We start from the raw sequence: 20,159 nt of genomic DNA, 5'->3' as shown, positions 1-20,159 counted from the left end.
ATTACCCCCAACCACAGAAGGGAGGGAAGTCATGACATTTTCTCTCAATCTGATTACTTGCACACAGCCTTGGTTTGGTTTCAGACTCACTATTTTAGCAATGAAATTATAAAGATGGGATCAAGATTCATCTTCAGTTCAGTTTCCTGGCTACCACAAATACAAGCACCTAAGAACACAGGAGAACAGAAAAACAAACTTAAAAGATTTCAGGTTTTACCTCATCTTGCTGTGAATTTAGTAGCTGCAGCTTCATGTGTTTCATATAGGCCATAGTAATCGGCATGTTGTAATCAATCATACTGGTCACCAAGGTTGGAGGTTTTCCATTATCTGCAATAAAAATATTATGCATAATATGTTAATTGTGGAGGCTACTTCAGCCTACTCTGCAGTCAAAGTCAGTTATATCATTTAGTTCTAACTTTGGCATTTTCAATTGCTTGTAGGCTGTACAGATGGAAGTCTCCCGAAGAAAAAAGAAAATCAAATTCAAAACCCTGAAAACCAATGAGTTCTTCTATCCTAAATGACTACAGCACACACACCCTACCTATTCCTTACATTTAAGCCCCCGCATAAACATTTCCATAACAAAATAAATTATTTCCTCCAGATAAAATAATCTTTCTATTGAGGGTGCATATGGTATTACACTCCATCCTTAACAAAAGCAGAAGATTCACTACCTTCCAGCTTAAGTAAACGAGATGATCTGACTTATTGAACTGTTCCAGTCTAGCAAATTTTTATGAACCCTCACTTAAGCTAGGAAAATATAAATGGGTATTAGGAGTAAAATGACTTTACATCCCACTATTTGACACTAAAACTACCTTTATGATCCGCTCCATCTGGGTTTAAATGCATTCTTTTCTGGCACTCTGAGCAGCTCATTAGAAATCGTGTCACCGCTTCTCTCGGTAGGAAGGCATAGGTCTCTGAAATCTGAAATGAATAAAAAATATTGGTGTTATTATATAAGCTGATTGAACATGATTTAACAGAACTGATCATTGTATTTCCAAATAAGGCATATTATCTTATAATGCCAGGAAGCACAATGAAAGCATGTTCTCCATACTACATAGGATTTCAAGAAACATCTATCCAATCTGCCTACTTATCATCTAATGGCTAATAACAGTCGATACTGAACAAAATTTCACTTATATCAAAAGGGGTTTCGTCTTCTGTTTACAGGTTTTTTTGATTTCCTTTCAGAAAAAGATCCATACATAACAGGCATTCCACTGAGGGATGTTTTTAGAAAAAGTTAAAAAGCAACCTTTTTCTTATAACCAATACCAAAAAAAAGAAAGTGCTTGGCTTATGCGCTCTATTTATTTTTATTGTAACAATATGTAGACAGATACAGAACTCAGTGCATTAGCAGCGATGACAGTCTCCTTGCTATTTTAACTTCATAGTTGAATGTTTGCGAAAAAATTCTTGGAAAGCTTGTGATTTAATACTGTAGGGTAAATAAGTTATTTTTACTAACAGTTAACAGAATTTAGAAGTCACTTGATTTTAGACACTCTGCTTTACGTGGAGATACCTTCAAATAACAGACTTTGGTTGTTTCCTCCTTTCAACATTATCATTCTTCCCAACCACATACATGCAAGGAAGCGTCAGAGGGGTTTTTTTTATTTTTTGAAAGGGGAGAGGAAGAAGCAGTTATTGCTGTTTTTAAAGATTGCATTCCCCTTCCCCTCCCCAAGGATGCACCTATCTTCATAGACATTTTTGCCTGCCTGAAAAGGACCTGGAGGTGCCAGCTGAAATTGATATAATTGGTGCCAAGCTGAAAATGAGCCAACAGCATACGGTCTGATCACAGATAAAGCAAATCTCATACTGGCTACATTAAGTGTATGTCCAGCAGATCAAGAAAAGTTATTATCCCTCTCTACTCAGTGCTGGTAAGACAGCAGCTGGAATAATGTGCCTGGCTTTCCCCTCCGTTGTTCAACAAGGCTGCTGAGAAGCAGGAGAGGGCTCTGTGGCAGACCACCATGGCAGATGGAGCCTAAAGCAAGTGACTTGAAGGAGCAGTTAAGGGAGCTGGATTTGTTTTGTGTGATAAAGAGTAGGTTGCAAGGCAGGGAGAGATCTAATTGCAGCCCGCCACTGCCTGAAGGGGACTTACAAAAACTGTGGAGAGAAACTCTTCAGAGGTTATAATCAGGGACAACAGCCACCAACTGAGGGTTGGGATGTTCAAACTGGACATCAGGAAAAACTTCTCTAGGAGGCCAGTGCACTGGAACAGGCTTACCAGATGAGTGGAAGAATCTCCAAACTTGGACATTGTCAAGATGTTACCAGGCAAAGCCATGGTTTTTCTGTGTTTTATTATATAAGCGTATGTATATACACTGAACAGTGCAAGTGTTGTAAGGAATCTCTAGCCCTTCTTTTCCCAGCCAGGGTGGTTGCCTTGCAATGGAGGTAATCCCCAAAGAAAGACAAAGTCCCAGCAAGAGAAACTAAAAGAAGAGTCAACTGATATGTGCTTGTATTCCCTTATTGTAAAATCAACAGCAGGATATGATTTCCTATCAAGCGTTGATGCAAGTCTCTGTAAGAAGAGCAGAAAGATGGAGGTGGGGTGTATGAAAGTGCGGATACAGAAAGGACAAGATATCTTTCTTTAACTTGATGTAAATGGGATTAAATACTGTGCAAATCACTCATGCTTCTCACAAGGATGCTAACAGGAGGAGGAATGGCCTGCTATAATTCTCTTACACTCTTCTCCTTGGCTTGTCACCTACCTACCCTGTGTTGAAGCTTATGCTTCCTAAAACTCCATGGACCAAATTAATCAGTGACAGTCTTTGGAAAATGGGTGGAGTTTGGAGTTTAAGTTAGTGTTTGTTGATGTGACATGAGTCATGGGAATACACAGGAAATGATGCATTGTAAAATAACAACGCAAATTATATCATCCTGTTTATGGTTTTGCTGTTTAGGCTGTTTATCATCTTTTTCTTATATAACAGAAATCTTATTTTGGGGAGGAGAAGGGGATTAGTATAAAAGCAAAATTTGTTCTGTGATGAAAATTGGCAAAGATTTTCTCTGGGCCTGAAACAATTTATCTGAAAATGAAGGCACTAAATGGAGTCACTTTTGAATGGGAGATTCTACCAAAAAATATTTTCAGATTATTTTTCCTGTTTTTTATACCACAGAACAGATGCTTATTTACCTTTCTAAATATAAAATCATTGGTTATACTCATGCTTTATGGAATATAAAAAAAGAACTTAAAATCAGCTAGAATTTAGCATTAAGAAAATTGGTAAGTGCATGTACACAGCAACCTCTCATAACATTTAACACATTTAGCGCTGTATTGAAATTAATGGAGCTTACCCATGAATTCATTAGTTGCCTGCATTTGATAGGAATGCTCCATTTATTCTAATCAAGCATCTCTGTCAAAATTCCAGTTCTGCTGAAACAAGATGAAAATCCTCCACGGAAAGCAAGTGAGCTAGTTCCCAGATTTGATAGGTATGCTCTACTGACTATAAGGGAACCGGGTTTTATAACTAAATTTGTCCACATGGCAGATGCTTCTGTCTCCAACCTCCCACTGCAACACAGTTTTAAGGATGCCCTTCCCTAAATAACACTAGTTTCCACCAACTTCCACCCCTGTTTACTTGGTAATTTCAATCAATCACTTACAGTCCAAGACTTCAACCTGTATAAATTGGCATAACACAATAGGTATCATGTTAAAAGAGATATGTAGAGGACTTAACTCAACACTTTCCTTGTTCTTTCTCCTTGAATAAGGAGAAAAAAAAAGCTCTTTCCAATTTTGAGTGCCAGAAAGCTTACAAAATCCCCCAAACCTCACGCCCCCAACAGTGCAGACTCCTGTTTGCCTTTCTCATTAAAGAGGGGCACATCTACTTTGTAAGACGCAGATAGCCGCTTGCTCACTTTGGCCATACTCTGAACCCACTGGCTTAGCACCAGCTGTAGCTGGGAAGCTCTCTAACCAAATTAGCCCAAGGCTGAACACAATATCCTATATTTCACCCCTCAGCAGAGCTTACCAGCTTGTGCACAGGGTTGGACTGATGTAGGACATGGAACTGGCTTGCATGTGAGTATTTCAGAGCACAACCTGGAGGCCTATGACACTTTCTAAGTAACCATAGAGAGATACTTTAGACAGTGGTCTGACTTCATCAGGAAAATTTGTTTCTGTCCTCTATTCTATCTGAAAGAAAGCAGTAATGACTCAGTCCTCACTGATGCTGTATATTCTCACTGTCGTCAGCGGCCCTGCTTCTAGCTCTCTTCTCAAGGCCGTGAGCTAAAAAAAAAGTATAGCTAGACCATCTCATTCAGTGATGTACTGCAATAAAAGAATATTGTTTTATTGCAATTCCAGACAAAAAACCCAAACCCACACACTTCTACATTTTAAGAAAAAATTAAGCCTGAAAAGTGAATTGAAGTGGGGGATACTGCATTATTTACATCCACACACTGACAATGCAGACTGACATATTTTTGGCATGACTTACAAGAAACTGCTCATGCACATGCTTATACCAATCAAAGAACAATCACTGCTGATTTACCATATTGATAAAATTACTTGTATTGCTTTAAAAAAATTATAAGCATACTTTTTTCAAATATTATGCGTTAGCAGTATCCTGATGTGATTCCTTATTCTTACTAGTGGTTTTTGCACATTAGCGTATCTTCTGTTGCTTGTAGAAATGTGTTACCTTGTATCTGGATGTATTCTGTATCATCAACAAATCACAAAATAACCAGATTCTAGCAGATTGGTGTTCAGATGTTGTGTACTAGGTATAGCTCTTACAGCTGAATGCTTTTTACATTGTAAACGGGAAAAAATTATATGAAGAAGAAACTAGATATCTGGAGCATTAAGCAAAGAGTGCCAAAATCATACAGGGTTTGTTTTAGCCCTGGAAGTCACAGGATGAGAAGCAGAACATTTCCTAACAATACAGTCCGCATGCACCTACACGTATTTCATTTAAACTCGGAACTCAGAGGAAAATAAAAACAGAGTTGACTTCAGCAGTTTCAGAGTCAAAACTTTTATGACCTTATTTCACCGTTCACAAAAAGTCTGCAATATAATAGAATTTGACATATATCAACCCATCCAAAACACCCAACAACAAAAGCCTTCCAGATCTATAATTAACCTACATGCTGTTTACTGGATCCTATGAAGAGCACAACTACTACAAAACAAGTAATCCAGTACCTGAGCATGTAATCTGATTTACATTGGAGCTAAGTGATGCATGCCCTAATTGTCTATGATGAGAAGCGTATTGCATTCCTGTTGCATCACGCAGGCAGAGAAAACAGGCAAAGTTTCCTTTATGCTCTCCAACATTCAGATGATTTAAGCACAGAGCTACATTTTTGTTTGGAAAATTAACAAGCTCTAAACTGAAAGGCAGATTTTAGGACACATATGGCAGAGCAGGAAAGACAAGTGTGAGGAGAGGGAGTGAAATTTTGCAAGTGAACCTATTAACCCCTAAGGCATTAACATGGAGGATGTATGTGTAGTCTGGAAGATATGATGTGTCAGAATAGAGATTTTTTTTTTTGTTGTGTGTGTATATTTTTTTAATTAAGGAAGGTAAGGCGGGGGAGATTATCTAAAGAAGACTTCCAAGAGGAGAGAGAGAGACAGGGAGAGAGAGTGAAGATGGTAATCTGTCCTGGGCCCACAGCCATCAAAGCAGGTGGCAGAAACTGGTTTCTTGATGACAGGAGGGCAAACCAGCCAAGGAAAGTCCTCTTCTTTCCTTAGCAAGAGGTCAGAATAGAAGGCTGACATAGGAAAGCAGATATATTACTGCTGGGAGTTTTATCAAGAGCTCGCTACCCTGCTATACTGGGGAAAATGCTGTTCCCTCTTGTGCTAAACTTGTGGTTCACAGCTCCCTTTCCTTCCCTTCCCTTCCACGTAGCAGAAGCCAGTTTCTGCAAGGGAAGCAATGGGGAGCACCTGCTAGTGGGACCAGTGCCAAGACACTCAATACTTGCCCTTTGCAAAGAAGCAAGAACAAGTCCGCAGAGTAAAAGTGCACGGGACTCGGCTATTTCACCATGCACACAGGAACAGCATGGATACAAGGATTTAAGTGTATTAAGGCCCTGCACAAACCTCATATTCTTCTGCTTCCCTGAGGTCTGCCCTGGACGGAAACCAGACAGGCCCCAAACCTGCTTTAACCCTGTTTGATCAGGAAAGCTGTACTGGAAGGAGACAATGTTATTGCACAGTGCGACCTGTCAAAAAATTCTTCCCCAAGGAAGACACGTTCACTGTGATGCTCAGAGGGGACTTGCTAGCACATTCTTTTTTTGGGAAGGGAAAAACGTCATGCCATGTTCCACAAACCATGTTCCAATCCACAAACCAGAAGAAGGTTTCTCTTAGGGTGACGGGAAAGAGGGAGGCGATTCAACAGCCTGATCCCAAACCAAGAAACATTTATTACTGCAACAACTAGATGAAGCACAGGACCCCAGATATTGCTGCACACCTAACACACTCCTGTTATGCCTCAGATATTACATATTTATGTACTACCTATCTGATCAGAGTCTTGCCTCAAGCTACTTTCCCTTGACACATCAATATCTCCCCTATGTTTTACAAGCCTGTTTCTCTTCCAGCTCATCAGCCCAGTGCTCTTTTTTCATTCATGGGTTGGGAATTTTATTAACTGACCCATTTCTCCTGCTCAGACACAACCCTCACTCACAACTCAAGTTCACTGCTGTAACGTTTCAAGGCTTCGCATAGCAGCTACACAGGCTCAAAAGGCAGATATTAGATCATCCTTTACAGGTAAAAATATTCAAGTAGAATATGCACATAGAATTTAAGGTGTTTAAGGTGGCTATAAGACTTACACAAAGAGTTCTCAGATAGATAATTCACTTAGTCACAGGCAACTTTGTCCAAATATAACATACAAAGGTGAGGCACTTACTCTTCGTAGTCTATTGTCTAAATGAATGAAAATTTAACATATTTTTTAAGAATATTAAAGGAAAATACAATCTACTCTGAAATATATGGCTTGATCACTAATTCTGGCCTACCTGTACCTATAGCTGGGCCTGAGAGGAGGCAGAGATGTTTTCTATCGTCAGTCTTGTCACAGACTACTTGAGTTTCTTGAAAAACATAGTAAGGCTATTTTTTTCCTGGTTTGCACTGAATCACAAAGAGTTGTCCCAACAGCTTGAGCCTGTTGCATTATGCTGCTACTGTAGCCACAACTTTTCCCAGTTACTCCCACCTCTGATATATCCCTCAGCACTTGAATTTGAATTTTAGACACAGCTGAAAAGTTTAAATCAAGGAATGCAGCTCTGCAAAGGCACAGAAAGCCAGCTATGCACTTGTTGAACAACTTTCCCAAAACACCAGATGGATTCTTCTCCTGAACACTTCTCTCCTGTGCGTCCCCATCTCCACTTTGACACCGCAGTTCTCCTTTCAGGGTGGGATGCCTACACAAAAATAAGTCCTATAGGACAGAGAGTGAAAAGTACTATCCCAAAGCAACACAGTTCCTCTAGGACACTGAGCTGTAGCAGTGAGTGCTAGCAGAGTCACCCCTATGACAATTCTTGGTACTTTCTCCCAACTGCTTAACCAACTCCTTGCATCAGCACGTTTCACCCCACCTTCTATGGAGTCCGGCAGAGGACCTGGGGGCAATGCAGGATGAGCAGAGACGTGTTTGGGCACCACTGCTTTCCTTGGCACCAAGGAACACGCTCCTTTCACCTTCCACACCTTCCTAGTCACCTGTGCCCCTGCTGAGCAACCAACTCGGCCAGGCTTTGTGTCACATATCCTGCCTTTGTGAGGTAATTATCTCCCAGATTAAGGCCCTCGACTTTTTCCCTGTTTGTAAACTTCCCTGGGAACTGGGAAACTAGCTGAGCTTATAAACATCGTTTTAAGTATTCCCTCAGTCTGGTGTACTTGTATGTCAGTGCTGCAACACTCCAGATATGACTGAAAGTTCTTGGTTTCATTTTATATATATAAGCCAGGTCTTTTTTTTGCTGGTATAGATCTACCTACAGTTATGCTGGCAAGGAACACAGCCCATCAATCTTATATTGTATACAGGTTGGGCACTTGAAACAAGCACAAAACCTGACAGTTAAATGGGAAGCTCACTCTTTTTTGAGTATTTTCAAGATTACTCTCCCACATCATCTGCATAGACTTCGTACAATTCCTTTCTCATTTGTTAGTGTTCAGAGAAGAAGAAAATGGGACCTTATTCTAAACTTAAGTGTTGAAGCACAGATGCTTTCCTAATCAATCTATAGGGTTTGTGCCAAGAAATCATAAAGTCTGAGTTTTGTACATTGCTGCCCCAATTAAAATACAAAGGCTCCCTTCCAATACACTGCTTTTTTTAGAAGTACCAAGTACCATATCCTATTTATCCTCCTCTGCAGCACCACTGTAGGAAGTCCCGCTGAAATCAGTTGTAAAAATGTCATTTGTTTCCACATAGTTAACATAAACAAATCAGTGCAGATTACAGATTCATTGATTGAGTTTGTAAGCTGTTCTGAACACGCTTTCAGAGAGACATACGGATGTATTTTAGCACTCCAGCATCTGGGGTTACTCTATCAAAAATTAAAAAGACCCTACCTATTCCAAGTTTGTTACTCCATATAAATGCAAACAGTATTTAATTAAGTCACCTTTGACAATTTCATTACCGTTCTAATCATGCTTGAGTGCTACTCAAAATTTTGAGTGGGGCAGGTTCGCTATTGAAAATAGAAACTAACACATATATAAGCAAATTAATTACTGGGAATCAATATGTTGCAATTCTTAGGGCTGTGCCATTAATTTTTTAGAAATAGTCAGGTACTGAAAATCCATTACAATATTTATGAACTGCAGAAGTTTAACAATTTTGTACCAAAATTGTGGTGGTTTTCTCCCCATCATTTCTCTGTTAAAATGTTTTGGTTAACCAGTCAGAGAGCAGAAGCAATGTGATCATCATATGCCATCAACTATGAGTAACAAATAGCAGTTGTAGCACACAGTTTGTGAACCATCCTTCCTGTAAAAATTCTTCACTCAAACTATTTGGTGAATACTTATGTATGATAAATACATTCAGAGATCTCAAGGATGATTCACTTTTGACATGTGAATGAAGAAACAAGACTAAATTAATCTTGTTCCCAATTCACTTAATAAAATTAAGCCCTGCCAAAGTACTTCAGCTTGATTTATAAAGCTTTTAGGGTATAACATTTTGTGAGACAGTTACCCGAGACACTACCTCTTTTGTCCTGCAGTGCCACAGAGGAGATGATAGATACTGTGTGGCTTGCTGGAACAGACCAACAATAGAGTTCATCATTTTTAGTGAAGGCATTTTCATGGACAGATCCAGTAAAGGAGCTTGCATTTCCCCAGTTAGTCTGGTAGAGTTTGAGGCCTGTTTATTTAACCTAATTCTCATGTTGGGATAGAGAGCAAGAGTTGAAATTAGTTTTTCTGGAGTCTTTTTTCCTTTTTTTAATCTATGGAAATCTTTAAAAATTATGTATGTGAATCCTGTCCTTGGGAAATATGACTTAATGCCCTTAATAAACTAATATGCAATGGCATGAATGCACAAATATTGCAGACTTTGGTAATGACACAAACTTACATTTGGGCATCTTTATTCTCTAATAACAACATAATAAGCTCAGGTCTCAATTAAAATAAAAGTTAACATCAAATAAAACTACTGTGTAGGCTATTGAATCTGCACAAATAGCTCTCACAGAAGAGACACTAGCTGTCTTTCATGCTGTTCACAATAAACAAATTTCTTATCTGACCTGGAATCATGGGATTCTTACGGTAGTAAATATTATACTTGGCATGTATTTGTAGGATGATGACTTGAAGTATTGTATTTATAGTTGGCAGCATTCCTTATACTTGTATATTATTTACAAAGTTTGTGATCTATACCTTTGAACAGCTTACTGAAGTAAAACAAAATAGAAAGAGAAAGGTCAATGAAAATACTACTTTTCTGATGCTTTCTAAAAGAGAAGACCAAGTATCAAAATGGCCAAGGTGACAAATTAAAATTAATTTAGACAGTTTGCATTTGTTCACCCTGAAATATCACTCCAAGCCTTACAAAGCACACCCAGATGACTGCTGTCTTTCTTCATACATCTATGTTAAGGTCAATACCGCCAGGAACAAATTATAAGAAAACTTGCCAAGAGCTTATCCCACAACAAACCTCTGAAATAGCCTATAAATAAAATATCTGTGAAGGGATTCATAGATACATAGTAAAGATTGTTATATACCTGAAAAAAACAGTAATGGAAAAATAGCTATTCCTTATGGCTAAAATTGAAGATGTGGATATCAGAAACCTGGAGTTCCCACATATTTTGGTGACCTCTCATGAAAAATGCCTGATATGAATACAGGTTGTTTTTAAGGTGAAGAACACTGTGTTCAGGGTGACAGGTCACCTCAGGGCCCTGTGCGCAGCCCCCCACCGGCCCTGTACCACTGTGGCCATGGGGAGAGGGTGCCTCAGATGCCCTGCACCCTGGCCGGGGTGGTGGGACAGGCCCTGGCTGGGAGCCCCTGCCCTGCCACTCTGGGGGAGCCCCCGGTGCTTCAACAGCTGGAAACAGCTGGGCAGGTGGGTCTGGATCAAACGCTGCGCGTGCCTGGCACTATCACAGCCCTGCACATGGAAGTTTGGCCATCCAAATCCAGGCAAGCAGATACATATTAAGCACCTTGGGAAAGTGCAGTAAATGTTTCATTAGATCTCCATAAGAAAAGAAAGTGTTACATTTGTGCCACTAACCACAACAGCTATTTATAGCTATTTTAAGGCAGTGGCTGAACTGGTTAGGTCAAGCAACAACAAGCAATTAAAAATCTTAAAAATAATCATTTCTCACTACTCAACCAGTTTATGCAGGTGTGAGAGCTGCCCTCTCAATAATTCTTTCACTATACCTAGCAGCTTTCCAGCCTTTTGAATTTAGGATATTTACAAGTTTTTGTACTGCTAAACCATTAAGTATACTTAGTCTGCAGCAATAAACTATAAGGCAGCTTCATTTATATGCTGAAGTACAGCACCTCATTTAGCAAAGCTGTGGCAATCCCCTCCAAGTCTACTTTAAGACTTCATCCATTTAATAACAATTAATTAATACAGAGTTATCAGAGAAATTGTCAAACCATTACAGAAAGAATAAATTCTCTGCATGTACCAATGTGAAAATCTCTACTGAAGTCAATGGATCTGGCCCTTATTACACAGAAAATGTGGCCCTCCTGATTTCTAAGCTGTATGTTTTCACGCATTATTGAAAGATCTCTGAAATAAATTTGAGGATGAGGGTTAGAGTAGTAAACCAGCTGGAAAAAAACACAAATTGCAAGCCATGTGACTAAGCCCAAATAATTCACGCTTTTAGACACTGATGCTCACTTTTAGTTGGTTGGTTGGGTTTTTTTACTTACTGCTTTATACGTTCTCTTTTGTCCAGCATGTTTTCTGATTTGTTCTCCATTAGGCCCAGTTTCCACATGCATGGAATAGATAATGTCAAAGAAATCTTCTACGACGGCTACCCGCCGTAAAGACAGCTTCTCATCTACACCTACTCCATCCTGAAAAGAAAAAAAAGAGAAAAGAAAAAGTAAGGAGGACAGGATGAATAGATATATTATGATAATCATGGGACACGTTCTCCTTTTTTAGCAGGGAGTTAAAGACCCTTCCACTGAGACCTGAAGGTCACCCACCCTGTGAATGACAGAAACAGTATTGTAGGAAAGCTGTATGATCAGCAGGATCACATGGACCCTTGCAAGCAGTCCATTTTGCCAAGCCAGGGCATTTGGTCTCTTGATGGAAAGTGATCTTTCACTCCAGTATTTAAAAATGAAACAAAAAGTATCTGTGCTTCTGTCTCCAAATGCACAAACAAGATTCAAAGGCAGAAGCAGTCCCAAACACATGGCACAGAAATGCATTATGCGGCTGTTAATAAGAACGCAACAACTCTTTTATCCTCTCATTCTCCGCCCAGCAAATCTGTACCTAGCATTTCATAAAGGTATTTCATAAAAGGTTTTAATTCACAGGTGACAGAGTTGACTGTAATTATGAATACAAAGAAGTTGTTACAAACAATTTACCCCTGCAAAACCTGCTTGAAAATATACTGCATGAAGACATATCACAATATGAGGAAAAGAAATGGATGTTTTTAAAATCTGTGATTTTTGCACACAGATGTCCAGTTGGAACAAGTGAGAGAAAAGCGAGGACACCTACCATCTGATTTTCAAAAGTGATAGTGCCATGGTAGCTGAAGTATTCTAAAGAGAAAGAGTCCCAATATCTCTGAAATTAATCAATGCAGTTCAGTTCCCGCCTTTTAAACAGAACCATTCATAGGAGGGTTTTTTTGTTTTACAGCTATCTGTGGATTTATTTCTAATAAAGGGGCAGGAACTAGGACTCTTGTTTTTCCAGAGCAGGCATCTATCAAGCAGGCTGTGTTTTGTAATACAATATAAGTATATGAAGAATAAAATAAGAATGGCCAATTCACTTGTACTCCAACACAGTATTTGAATTTAGACCTCTGGAGGCAGCAGTGTCACCTAACCTTCAATGTGTATTTTAAGTAATAAGGGTACTCCAAACTTAACACATTTGATAATACCATTACTGCTGCTGTAATTCATGCCACAACAAAACTGATTTACATTGACCCTCTTGTGACAAAACACATGCAATTATTGCTGCAGTGACTAAATAAAGATGAAAGATGAGAAATGAAAAAGCAATAATTATGTATGACTCCCAGTTGCCGTTCCCCTGCTCAGAACTTCTTGCTAACCCATTCCAGTAAGTTTGCTGGATGTGGACAAACATGATTTATTTATTTTATTCACTGCTGCTATTTTTATTCCAGCCCACTTACTTTCATTTTTCATAGAGTTCATGGAAAGAACCCAAGTAAACCCAATGGCTCCAAAGAACCCCCCAGGGTGACACAGAGGAGCTCTGACACATTCCCAGTAGTGATGAAGAAAATGTCAGTGCCTCTATAGCATGACTTTCTAAATGTGCACGACTCCAAATGCTGTCGGGTTAGGAGGTGTTCATATGCGACCAGCCAGACAAGTTTTGTCCTGTCCTGCTCCACTATGTCCAACCTTCTTCAGAGGGGTCCCTACCCAAAGCTATGTGGTCCCTTCCATCTGCAAAGCAGATTGTGCTCTTTATCCCCAGGAGACAGCTGGACCAGAGCAGAACTCCCGCACATGCGTGATGAGATGACTGCCATAGTCCTGATGGAAGTGGTGGAAGAAGATGAGGAATTGGCAGTGCAGTCTCCACCACAGGTTAAAGCCTCAGAGAGACAAGCTGGGAACAGTTGCTCTGAGAAGGCGGCAAGGCTCCCATCCCATGAACGGTCCCTAAAATTTCACTAACAACCAGCTCAAAAATGTTGGGGTGTTGTGACAGGTTCTGGTATCAGCATCATTAAGAATTTGCTTGGTATTGCCCACCACTATTGCCCACTATTTAAAAAAAAATTCTTTAGAGATGCGTCCAACATAAAACCCAGATCTTTGCAGCTTTACTCTTTAGGGGAATTCACACGTGAGCTCTGTAGGGGGGCCCATCTTCAATCATTATTTTCTCACCACCCAAATGGCACGGTGGGATTCTTAATGATTTCAAACACTCTTATTATGACGACAGTGTTATCTCACACCGCTCTCTGAACACTCAGAAGTTTATAGTGTTGATTAGCTGATAAAGATTTAATCTGTTTATTACTAATGAGTTTTGTTTTAGGAAATTTCCTACGGGGGAGCTCTCTTTTTTAATTAAAGAGAAATGCATTACAACAATATTAATTTAAAACCTGAGATGCCACCTCAGCAGAGCTGACACATGCAAACATTAGGAATATAATCAAAGAAGAAACTCAAAAAGGAAACTCATTCTGCTGCTTTCAGTGGCCATAGTGTGCAGTACTCTCTTTTCGTAGTCCTTCTACCCCCCTCCCCGGACACTGATAACCAAACGTAGGTAGGCATGATGTGGGTGTGCTCCTCAAGTTGCATTTCTCCATCCAACTGAATAAAACAGTAAGCATTGCTACTACTTCTAAAAATACAAAGAAGTAAAATCTGCACAAACTCCCTGTCATGCCTCCTCACTGAAGTGCCAGAAAATGAATACAAACTTTCCAAATCTTGTCAGTCAAAAAGGGTAGGAAAAAAATGGTTTACACTGAGTGAAAACTCAGTGGGAAGACAGTATTATTCCTTAACTTCTGTACTTGTAACTTCATCATAACTTTGTCTGTGGGACTGGACATGACTAGGTCAGGCTTCATTCTGCTTGGTGTTGTATAAGACAGTAAGGTAGACCTTGTTTCAGAAACCCTGCAGTGCTGCAGACGGTCCTGAGTTGCTGTGAGTAAGCTGTTCCGTCCATCTGGCAACATGCAATGCTGTGCAGAGATGTGAGCCTTAACTGCAGAAACAATACACCAGATGAGTAACCTGAATAAGGTAGCTACTCACTGAGACTTCTGATATCTCAATAGTGACATCCAATAAGTACAAAGTTGGGAAAGTGATACAACCTCAAATCTCCATTTAGACCCTAAAGTCTCTGAAGTGGACGCAGTTGTATCAGGCTTTCCTGACATATGCCATTACAATACACTTCTATCCTGAAATTGTTATTCAATAAAGGCATTAACAAAGCAGCTCTACTTTATAACCTGGCTTGAGGTAAAAAATTTCACAGTGCCTAAGGGGACATTTTTTTAACCTCAACTAAGGCTAAAAAGAGACAAATGAGGGAATACATGATATGCTATTCAGGTGTCTGAAAGGCTGTGCAATGTCCAGAAGGGACAGGACAAGTAATAGGCTTAAATCACAGCACGAGAGATTTACATTAGACATTACGAAAACTTATTATTGATGTGGATAGTCCAGTACAGTAATAGTTTGCCTGGGGAGGCTGTGGCATCTTTGTCATAGGAGGATTTTGAGACCAGGTTAGACAAATAGCTCTCAGGGATAGTTTAAGTAAATCCAGTCTTGGATAGACTAGCTATTAATTGAGTTCCTTCTTGATAACTCTATGACTGAGAAGCTTAAATGCCATTTCCAAAGTGACTTGAGTACTAACAACTCTGGAATAGCAAGGATATTTATAAATCACTGAGGTATTTTTAGGACTTTCATTTGTCATGGCAAGAGTCCAAGCCCCACTTTCTAAAATTACTTAGGAATAGAAGCCTCACTGAATGTTTCTCTTCAAGAATTGGACTTAGACTCTGAAATCTTTTAGGCTGAGTTTCATCCCACTTGTTTCAGCCATCACAGAGGTACTCTAAACCAGTTGTGTCAGATTCCTCTCAGGCCAACAGTGTGACAGGCACTGCCAGAATACAATTAATCCTGGAATGGTTTCAATCTTTACCAATGAGTAGCTACTTAATTTTACTCTTTCTTTGCATTGCAGGGTTTCCTGTTTATTCTTGGTTTTATGTTTATTCAGTGATCTTCCTATGTCCTCAGAATACAAATAAACTGATGTTTCTTTTCATTTTCAGCCCTACAAATTCCATTTGCACTCTGAGGTTAAAGTTGTTTGTTTGCTTTTAGATATCTACACAAAGAATAAATTTCTGGACAGAAGTAACTTTTACAGAGAGTTGTGCACCTCTTGGAAAGTGCTAAGGATCCCTTTGAACAAGGATGCTTGAGGAGAGAGTCAATCTCTTTTATTGAGGTGGAACCTACAAGGCTAGTGGGAGTAAAGAAGGAAAAAAAGTTTGCCAGTGAAGCAAACAGGTAGTCAAGACAGCAAAAAGATCTATTAAATGAAAGGCTGTCATTTTTATAGTTACTTTGCAGAGGAGAAAAAAATTTATACAAGCCTTTAAAATTAAAGCCACTGAAACAAAAGTGCTTGCAGTTCCTTGCTTGAGAATACCTGCACCATCTCATGTTGAAATTTCTTGGGGGAAATAGGTCTCATAAAACACCCTCTTGATTTGTGAATGAATATAACTATCAGAATCTTTACAGTGTTTGAAAAATATTCCTATAAACACATGATAGACTGAAATAGAAAATAAAAGTAAAGGCTTGGTTGGTGATTTTATAGAAAATGTTCTGGTCTATAAAAATCTCTCTCGTAAAAGCATCAAAGCCAGAAGCATCTACAAAACGTTAGGAGTACATGGAAATAACAACCAGCCTAAATATTTCATTATATAACATAAATCACATACAAATGTAAGACTGCTTTGAATGCAGCCATGTGTACCATTTTTCTGATAGACCAGCTCAGACGACAGCAGAGTTACAGCACATTTGTGTCACCACACCTCTGCTGACTAGTATCGCCTTTTGCAGTCTTGAAGATGCATTTCCCCTGGATAGGAAGCAAAGTCTTTTGCTGACTGAAACACTGTGTTCTGAATTAATGATATCCTTACAAAAAGTTTTGCACATAAACCCCCACCTTGTTAGCTTATACGTAATGAGCTCCTGACACGATTGTATGCAGGTGTTTTACTCCCTTTGGATTCAACACTGGAAAATTTTGTATTGTAACTCTTAGGAGGAACCAATGGTAGTTTATGTATAACATGAGCCTTATATACCTGTCTGCAGAAATAAGTCAAAATAAATGATCAGACTGAAAATCCTGTTATACATTACTTCCTTTATCTGCTTGCTCAGTAACTGTAATAATATTAATATTTAAAAAGAGGGATGACCATTTTAGAATGTCTCTTACTCCCACAGAAATGAACAAATCTAGTTTCATCAGCACACTGATTTGAATTCCCAGGTTATTAGTACATCCATTTGAATATCTAACTCATTCCTGTCAGTGCGGTATAAATCCACAACAGATCAAAAGTTATTAGTATTTGATAGCTATTATTAAGTGGCCTAAAAATAAATAAATTGATCATTTCTATCCAGTTCCTAATGGAAAGTGTCTATAACAGAGAAAGGGTTATTTATTATTTGAAATTTAAAGTTTCTGTTACTCATTATATGATCTATTTGAACAGCAAATCTCATCTTTTACCAGCAGATGGAGACAGGAAAAATCAGAGTTATAGTAAGGCAGATGATACACACTAGAACCATTTCCAGCTCACAAGTCCTCTCTCTGGTGCCTTTACAGCAACAAACCCTACAAGGACTAAACCAATAAGCCAGGATATGGCAGCAACGAGTCAAACTAATTGTGGAAATAGATCACGAAAATAAAAATAATAAAGTGAAGTAAAATGGCAAATTAATATGCCATGTGAGATGAGAGACTAAAACTAAACAACAGACGCAAAGTTTTGGGATGTTATGAAAGCTGTAGGTGAGAAAAACTCCTCTAACTGTCTTGATAGTGGAGTCCAAGAGACTCAATAAACAGCAAGAGAGACCAAATCAATACGGAGCAGACGTCCCTTTCTCCTTTATCTCTTAGACCAGTCCAGATGATAGGAAAGCACCAAAGCCAAATCTCTATCCATAAACAATAAGGGGTGAATGCTGAGTGCCATATAAGTCTAAAAGATCCCACCCAAAAGGACTATCCTACTGAGTCCTTTCAGGTGAGGCCATCATCTGGTGTGAATCACTCGCTCTATTAAATTAAGCTCTAGCAATTAGAGATAATGGGTTGTGAAATCCAACTTACCAAACTGCAAGGGGAAGGTCTGTCACCTTTCTTTCCTTGAAGTATAGTAAAATGGGCCTGGAGATTCTTTCATGATAGACAAGGTACCTTCAAAGTATCTTCAGAGGTCCCTTTGGCGTGAACAGGATAATAACCTGGCCAGTGGTCTCTGAGATAAATATTTAAAGCTCTTTCCATATTGGAGAAGGGCAGAAACTTTTCTTTTTCATCTTTCTTCAGAAGCGTGAATGGATAGGCAGATCTATTATCATCAGTGTTAGCACAGGAAAAGAGCTTTGAAATGAAACATGGAATGTCTCTACTGACTCTTGTGTCTCCTACTGAAAATAAGCATGGACATGGGAAGCAAGAGGCAATTTCAAAAAGCCGCCTCAAGATCAAATGCACTCAGAGCCTTGAAGGAATGGCACAGAAGACCCCAGTGAGGCATACAGGACAGGCAGAGCCCTGGTTGCAGTTTACTCTTCATAGTTAAGAGTTACTTCTTAACTGAGGTCTGAGTACTCTTCTCCCTCAGCGCACTAACATCTGATTTTTTTTTTTCTTAGGTGTTTAAACATTTACACAACCGTTCTGAACAAAAACAGGACACAAGGCAGGCCACATTTTACTATTTGTGAAGTCTGTTGCTGCAGGCTAACCAAACACCATGAGCTGTATCCCCGTGAGCAAGCAGGGCACCACAGGAGCAACAGATCTGTAGAGCAAAGGGGATGATACCAAGGAGCTGATTCCACAGCATACGTATTTCAGGCTAGCTCTAACCTGGTCCCCTGCACTGGACACCCACTTCTGGTTGCAACCCAGTAGGTGCATGCCTGGAACAAATGCCAGTTTTCTTTCACTGAAAGGAATCTGGTTCATGCACTGAAAAAACACTGTGATGTGTAACAAAGCACAGCAAGCACGGTCAGGAGCTTTGTTTCAAGGGCACATTGCTTTTCCAAACTGAAATGCCAGTGCAGATGCAGCCATAGCTTCCTTAGTAATACAACGAGGTGGGATTTTTCACCCATGCGCATTGGGATGAACATTACCCAAAACAATGAGAAAGATACTTAAGTATCCAGCTCAGGGACACACACCACGCTGATGTGACTGGGGAGAACAGAAAGAAGCTGAACAAACACCTATTCTGACATGGAAACTGTATTTGCCACATTACTCCTTCTACCTGCCTTCCTCTCAAGCAAATTCCTGCCTACTTAGCCTGTTAAAATGGCAGGTGATGCTTCCATCATTAGATGCACAGTCTTATTACAGCTGGCCTTTTTTTTGGTTTTGTTTTTTTTTGTCAGAGAAAGCAAATTAATGCTGTATTCTGTCTACAAAAGTATGTTGAGTCGGTATATTTCATATAGGAACAATTTAACCCAGGCATTAAAAGCATCATATTCAGTGAAAAGTATGGGACAATTCCAATTAAAGCAAAGCTAGAATTGTACAGAGAGAGAGGAAGAGCACATGTAACACCTGCAGGGGGATGGCAGTTTGCACTTCAAAAGTCAACAATTCTGGTCAATTTCTAACACCAAAAAAAAAAAAAAAATCAGCAAACTGCAATTTTTTTGTGATTAATTTGAACTTTACTATCATTTACCAATGAATTCTTCATTTTAAAAAATAATCTAGAAAATAATTTCTGATCTTAGGCCATTTCTGAATAGTTTGTTCAGAAATCTATATTTTAAAAGCAACGCACTATAATTGTTTCTTTTTTTTTTATAAACAGATTTTATTATTTCCTGTTCCCTGAAGGATGCTGTCTCTTTTCTAGTGGGTTAGTTTTCTATTAGGAATAATTAAGTTTTGACTTTGAAATCTATTTTTTTGAAAATATTCACTACAGTTCTGGAAATATCCAGCACACTTCACTTGCCCACTTCAAACTCACTGGTAAGCAGCTGAGAGGTCAAAAAACCTATCTAGGACATTAAGGATAACTGAACAGAGGAGGAGTGTAACATAACCAAATTTAACTGAAGTTTTTGTTTGAGCTTACATTCATGATCAAAGTTTTAATGCATTTATTCCTTCTTGATGACTCATCAGAGGATTCATCTAGGTATGAGGAACTTCTACCAGAATTTTCTGTAATTGTGTGAATTATAAGAAATTGCAGTTTTTACGCTCTAAGAACTGCCAAGACTTCAGTTCTACCATGAAACAGGATGAAAGTGTGTGAAAATTCATCCCATTAAAGTTACATGTTACTCTTTTACTGAAAGTAAAACTGAACAGAGAGGTAAGTATTAGGATAGCTATAAAATAAGATTTCTCCTAACTAAAAGACACCAA

General features: G+C 39.0%; 1 protein-coding gene across 6 annotated transcripts in view; it reads right to left on the bottom strand.

Moving 5' to 3' along the window:
* NOL4 (nucleolar protein 4) overlaps positions 1 to 20,159 on the bottom strand; it is a 197,510-nt gene that overhangs the window by 151,115 nt on the left and 26,236 nt on the right. For 4 of the 6 annotated variants that reach the window (XM_059815315.1, XM_059815318.1, XM_059815320.1 and 1 more), the window contains exons 2-4: positions 11,612 to 11,761; positions 837 to 948; positions 221 to 333 (exon numbers count right to left, since the gene is read on the bottom strand). In XM_059815315.1, the coding sequence (XP_059671298.1) occupies positions 221 to 333; positions 837 to 948; positions 11,612 to 11,761 (375 nt within the window). Of the gene's footprint in view, positions 1 to 220; positions 334 to 836; positions 986 to 1,123; positions 1,138 to 11,611; positions 11,762 to 20,159 lie in introns of all 6 variants that reach the window. The other 2 variants (XM_059815317.1, XM_059815319.1) reach the window with 1 other exon arrangement.

The sequence above is a fragment of the Gavia stellata genome, chromosome 3, assembly GCF_030936135.1.
Source record: "Gavia stellata isolate bGavSte3 chromosome 3, bGavSte3.hap2, whole genome shotgun sequence".
Classification (NCBI taxonomy): domain Eukaryota; kingdom Metazoa; phylum Chordata; class Aves; order Gaviiformes; family Gaviidae; genus Gavia; species Gavia stellata.
Note: the sequence above shows the minus strand (reverse complement) of the source record. Positions and strands in the feature narration are given on the sequence as shown.